The sequence below is a fragment of the Ailuropoda melanoleuca genome, chromosome 12 (genome assembly GCF_002007445.2).
Source record: "Ailuropoda melanoleuca isolate Jingjing chromosome 12, ASM200744v2, whole genome shotgun sequence".
In the NCBI taxonomy this organism is placed as follows: Eukaryota; Metazoa; Chordata; class Mammalia; order Carnivora; family Ursidae; genus Ailuropoda; species Ailuropoda melanoleuca.
In genome coordinates, this window is record NC_048229.1 from 26,373,812 (window position 1) to 26,380,038 (window position 6,227).

Below are 6,227 nucleotides of genomic sequence, written 5' to 3' on the forward strand. Positions count from 1 at the left end.
CAGCGGCGGTGGCGGATGAGGCTGGAGACGTGGTTGTAGGTGCGGCCGCAGACGCCGCACTCGTACGGCCTCTCCCCCGAGTGCACCAGCATGTGCTGCACCAGGTGCGAGGACTGCTTGAAAGACTTTTGGCACACGCCGCAGGGGAAGCGCCGCTCCATCAGGTACTTCAGCCTGCGGAAGTAGCCCTTGTCATCCTTGCTTGGGTCGCAGGCCTGCCCCCGCGGCAGGTCCTGGCGGGGTCTGGGAGGGGGCAGGAAGCGGCCCCGGGGTCCCGGTGGGAGAGGCCAGCCCCGGCGTCACCCCCGGCCCAGATGCGGGCCCTCCACGTTTCAGGTTCCCAAAAAGGTGCTGGTGTCCAGAGAGGTCGACGATGCCCCACTGCGGGGCGGGGAAGGCAGCATCAAACAGGGGGGGCGGGGGGGGCCCGAAAGCGGGCGGCAGAGGCGGGTCGGGCTTCTTGGCCTGGGAGGAAGAGGATGAAGAGGACGACGACGAGGACGATGAGGACGAGGACGAGGACGGCGCCTCCGCCTTGGGTTTGAAGGTGGACTGGGGCGGGTAGTCGTACTGGGGCGGAGGAGGCTGGGGCGGGGGCTGGGGCGGCGGCCCGGGGGCGCAGGGCAGCGCTGCCACCGCCTTGGCGTGCTCCCCATAGAGTTCCATGGGCTCAAAGCGCTGGTGGTTGAGGAACTCCAGAAAGTCGAAGGGGTAGCTCTGGAAATGAACCCCGTCCTCGCCCCCTATGCCGCTGCCCCCACCACCCCCAGCGGCACTGCCTGCTGCGTTTGCCTCCATCTCGGGCGGGGTGGGCGACGGGAGACCCTGCGGAGAAGAGGATGGGGCTGAGCAAACAGGACCCGGCGCCGGCTCCGGAGCTGCGCGCTGGAGGACATGTCCCAGTGCCGGAGCCACACTCCACCTTCCAGCCTTGCACGTCTCCTGCCCTATCCCTCCACCCCACAGGGCAGACTTCCTTTCTGGGCGGTCTTTGCTCCTCTCCCATCCCTTCCATTTTTCCCGTCGTTTCGGGGTCTTCACACATCCTCTCTACCATCCCCCAGACCGCTTCCCCAGTGCTGCCTGCAGACTCTCAGCTCCCCAGCCCCAATCTCACTCTCGAGGCATCCCTGGCCTCTGGTCAAAGACCCCTGGCAAGCTCTTGGGCATCAGCACTGCGCTGTACCCTCCTCTCCAAAACACACACGAGCCCTGCCCTCAATCATCTCAGGTTCTGCCTCTGTAAAATGATAATAAAAGAGGGTGGACTCTGGAGCTAGAATGCCAGACAGACTCTGAGCCCCACACTGTAGCTGTGTGACCACAGGCAAATGCCTGAACCTCTCTGTGCCTGGATTTCCTCATCTACAAATAAGAGGTGACAAAGCACATCCCTACTTCACAGGGCTGACGTAAGGATCCAACAAGCACATCCATCTAAGGCCCTCAGGTGGATGCTTCCGGCACTTTGGAGACACTGGGAAAGTGGAAGGTATTCTATGGATACCACTCTCACTACCACTAGTAGCAGCAGCGGCAGGACAAACCAAGACAACGGGAATGAAATCGGTGTTGGGGGGTTCTTTTACTACAAGATGGCGAGCAGAATGTGTTTGCCTGGAAGAAACAAGTTACAGCAGGAGGGCTGGCGCTGAGAGAGAAGGCAGCCGGACACAGCAGAAAATAACGTGCACCCTGCACATGGGCAGATCTGGGTTCGAGTCCCAACTCCTTCCCCATCCACACTTTCTCCATTTCTAAAAGGACGCAGCAACCCCTAGGCTGCGGGGGACTCAAGGGAGCTCACCTAGGATGTGAGGAAGTACTTATTGGCAGGGCTTTCAGCCCCCAGAACTTCTGTACCTTCAGACCATTGCACACCTGGGAGGAGCCTGACAGCCCCTGCCTGGGGAGTGCAGTTCCCGTCCTCACCCCGGGGGGGGGGGGGCTTTCCCTGCCTCCCTGCCATGGGAGCCATTCTCTGGGCATTCCAGATAGCAGCTGTCCATGTCTGCACCCCCTACTCCCACCTGAACCTCAGCTTCTACAATTAATTTTTGAACCTGAGCCACCTAGGGGGCTGGGGAAACACCGCTACCAAGCCGATGCAGAGCCAGCGGAGAGAAGGGCCCCCGAGGTGTGGCATGCTTCTTGGCCATCATCCCTGGCCCCTGGGGGCCTGGCTCTGTGTCAGCGATGACCACCAAGGCCAGGGCCCATCAGCCCCCATCCATCCAGCTGGCTCTCTCCCCCACAGGTGAAAGGTGAGTGTCTCCTCCACTCCCCTTGCCAAGAGGCCGATATTTTTAGCCTCTAGCTCTGGGTGTCCTTGGATGAGACTCAACATCTCATGCCCTTCACACTCCCTCTAGTTCATCTGATCTCCAGAAGGAACAAAGGCATGGCTGGAGTGGTAGTGGAAGCCTGTGGGTGACCCCTAAATCTGGGAGACCAGGCTAGAGTGGGCCGGGTGGGCAGAGAGAAGCACATGGTAGAATGGGAGGGGGTGGGGAGGTGAGTGTCTTAGGGAAGAAGCAACTGCCCTGGCTCACCTCCGCCGGAGTACATATTAATAACAGCCAATGTTGCCTGGGCATTTCCTACAAGCCCAATGTGTTCCAAGCCCATTACACATGTTCACTCAATCCCCACATAACTATGAGACTATGACATAAGAACTACTGTTATCCCCATCAAATAAAACAAAAGCACAGAGAAGTCAAGTGACTTGCCCAAGGTCGCAGAGCAAGCCTGCAGCTCAGCCCACGCCCTCCCCCCACAGGGCTGTTTTACCAGGTTGCTTTCTAAGGTGGACAAAGGTGGGGTGGAACTGTGGGGGTAGGAGCCTTATTTGGGGGTGTTTTCTAGGTTATGGGGGGTTATGCCAGGGGCTGGGTGGGAGGGGAAGGGGGTTACCATCTGGAACAGATGGAGCAGTGATGTGGTGAGACTGTTCCCCAGATCTCCAGGCTCCATCCTGTGCCTGCTTCAGGCCTCTGCTCGGATGTCATGCCTGCCCTGTCCTCCCTCACCCCTCGTCCTGCTGCACTTTTCTCCACTGTCACTGCCATGACTTCCTGCATGTACTTCCTTCACCGTGTGTTTACCTAAGAGGATGGGGATTTGGCCTGTCTTGTTTGCCGCTGTGGCCCCCCAGCACCGAGCACAGCACCCAGGACAGCGTGGTTGCCTGGTTAAGTATTTGCTGATATGTGGGAATTAAACACACTCTCTTAAATCGCCAGTGGGTCCATGAAAAAAATCTCAAGGAACCCCAGATGAATAAAAATGAAAACACAACATCCCAAAACTTAGTGGAGATGCAGCTAAAGTGGGGTTCAGAGGTAAACTGATAGCCTCTGTTGATAAATACGTATTGAATGAGCAAAGGGATGAGACTGAGCTGTCCAGAACTCCCTGAGGGAGGGAGGGGGACATTTAGCAGAGCAGGAGTTGACACAGGGGAGGGGGCCCCCAGAAGAGGGAATTCGAAGGGCAGTGACGTTGTAAGAAGTGACCGACCCAAGGGCGAATGGGAAAGTGCTGATGAGCTGCGGCCCTGAGGACCAGGGACGAGTACTGGGGGGAGGACTGATCCGGCTCACAGTACTTCCACTGGGAAACAGGAGGCATTTCGTCTTTCCAAGCCCTAAATTAGTGTCTTTCTAGGAGAGACGTGTCCTGGGAGGGTTTTGTGTGGAGAGGGGCATGGTTGGGGGAGACCCTCCACAGGGGCAGGAGTTTCACAGCAACCGCAGTCATGATCCTGATAGCCATGTTTATTGTTCACCGGTCTGAGCCGTAGCATCACCCCAAGGCCTCAGCCTCGCAGTGGTCCTGCACTGGTATTGGTCCCGCTTTTCACTGGGGAAACTGAGGGGGTGTCATTTCCCCAAGGTCACGGAACTAGTAAAGGGGAAAGCAGTACTGGATTCCAGGTCTCTCTCCTACCAGGGCCTGTGGGCCCTTCTGTTGCAACAGAGCTGACCTGTGATGAAAGTCTAGTCTGTTAACAACAGTAACAGTGACATAGGGTAACATGTAAAGTGAAGTGCTTCCTATGGGCCAAGTGCTCTCCTAAACCCTTTACGTGTGTTGACTCAGTGAGTCTTCCTGATAACTCAAGAGGATGGTTACCATTATTAACTCTGTTTTACAGAGGAAGAGACTGAGGGCTAGAGAGGTCAACTAATCTCCTGAGGTCACCCCAGTAACAGGCTATAGCAGAGCGAGGAACTGAAGGCTCCAGAGTGCGTTACCCTCGACAGCATGCTGTCCTTCAATATCTGCTCCCCAAAATAAGGAAGGCCCCCACTCTGCCTTAAACTAGAAATACACCTCACCCCGCTTCTGTGCCACCTGGCCCCAGAACGAGCCACCAACAGGTACTGAACACCACGAAGCACCATTACTAGGTGCCTTATGTGGCTTGTCTCAAACGTCGTAACAGGTTCATAAGATAAGCATTGCTATTATTCTCATTTACCAGACAAGACGACCAAGGCCAGACCATGTCCCTCCTCTGCTCAAACCTGCAGGGACACCCATTTCACTTAAAGTCAAAGTCTTTATGATGATCTGCACACAGCCTAGACGGCCACCTGGCTGCTCCTCCAATGTGCCAACATTCCTGCCCCAGGGCCCTTGCACTGGCTGTTGCTTCTACCTGGAATGCTCTGATTGTTATCAGTACACCTCTCTCTCCCCCCTCACCTCCTTCACAGCTCTATTCAAATGCTGTCTCCTCGGTGAGGCTCTCCCTGACCACTGTAACCCGTCATCCAGACGAACGTTCCTGCTCTTCCCAGCCTATTCATTTCCGTCCTCTGTCAGCATCACCTAATGAAGCACATGTTCTGCTTGTCTTGCTGCCGGCCTCCCTCTTGAGAAAGTGGGCTCCACACAGGCAAGAATTTTTATCTGTTTTGTTCACTGTTCTTTCCCAGGGCCTAGAACAGTGCCTGTCTCTGGAAATATATGTGAAATAAGTGAATGAATGGGGCTAGGAAAAGAGGCAGTGGTCTGTTCAGAGATGTGAACACTGGAGGAATGCAGGACTCACCCTCCTAACCACTTCACTCTTGGGGGGAGCTGGTAAGAGCAGCACCCTCTTGGCCACAGTTGTCCAGGAGGAACGGGGTTCACACACAGCTGTAACTTTTTGGTGTGTGGCATTTTGGAGCAACAAGGTGACAACAGGGATCTTTTGAAGGAGGCCTTCTTGCCTTCGCCTTCTCCCCTGTAACTATCCCCCGATCCTGCTGTATTTTCTTCACACAGGTATTTTGTTCTTTAATTGTCCCATGAACTAGCATAGGCACTCCACGAGGGCAGGAGTTTTTGTCTACTTTGTTCTCTACTGCATCCCTAGTGTGTAACAGGTCCTCATCAAACACTTGTTGAACAAATGAATGAATGAACAAATGAACAATTTGGGCTTAGTAGAGCTGACAAAGGCCAGATAACTGATCGCAACACCCTTACCCCCAAAGCCCTATGAGATCAAACTCCCTCTCTCTCTCCGTGTTCTTCTCTTCAATTTCTCTACTCCAACCTCACTGGCCTCCCCTGGTGCTTTTCCACTCACCATGATCATGACCACCTCAGGGCCTTTGCACTTGCCATTCTCTCTGCCTGAAACAGTCCACCCAGATCTTTACATGGCTAAGCTACCTCTGCTAATTCAGGTTTCATCTCTGAAGTAGCCCAGCAGGCTCGGGGAGAACCCAGAAAACAACATTGCTCCTATTCACTTGTTTTTGAACTGTCTCCTCAACTAGACTGTAAAGCCCACAAAATGAAAGACTGTCTGTATCTCTCTCCTTAACTTGTGTATGTCCTGTACCTAGAACACTGAGTGGATGAATGAATCAATGAATGAATGAATGAATGCCTAGGGAAGAGAAGAGGTCAGGCCATAAGGAGGCTGGGGTTCCTCTCTGAGGTGTCCAGGAGGATGAAATGGAGCTGAATGAGAAGCGGCAGGTGGAGAGTCCTTCCGGCCAGGGAAAGAGGTGCAGCCTGAGGGAGAGCCTCAGTGTGGGTCACTGTTCTGAGGGAGAAGGACTTAAGACGGGGCTGCCCCAGGTGGGGGAGGGGAAGGAGGCGGGGCACAAGTATTCATTGGAGCCTGGAGCTAAACAGGCAGCGATTTCTACCTGAAAGGGGAGAGGATGTGGGTGTGAGAGCAGAACTCTAGAGGGAGCTGTTCTAGGGGGGGGGGGTCG

The 6,227-nt window shown here is 55.1% G+C and overlaps 1 protein-coding gene across 1 annotated transcript in view; it reads right to left on the reverse strand.

Moving 5' to 3' along the window:
* Positions 1-6,221, reverse strand: part of ZNF865 (zinc finger protein 865) — an 8,909-nt gene extending 2,688 nt beyond the window's left edge. Inside the window, 2 exon segments of the mRNA XM_034638084.1 lie at positions 5-215; positions 217-6,221. Coding sequence (XP_034493975.1) covers positions 5-215; positions 217-798 — 793 coding nt within the window. The 5' untranslated portion in view covers positions 799-6,221.
* Between the last annotated feature and the right edge of the window lie 6 nt (positions 6,222-6,227).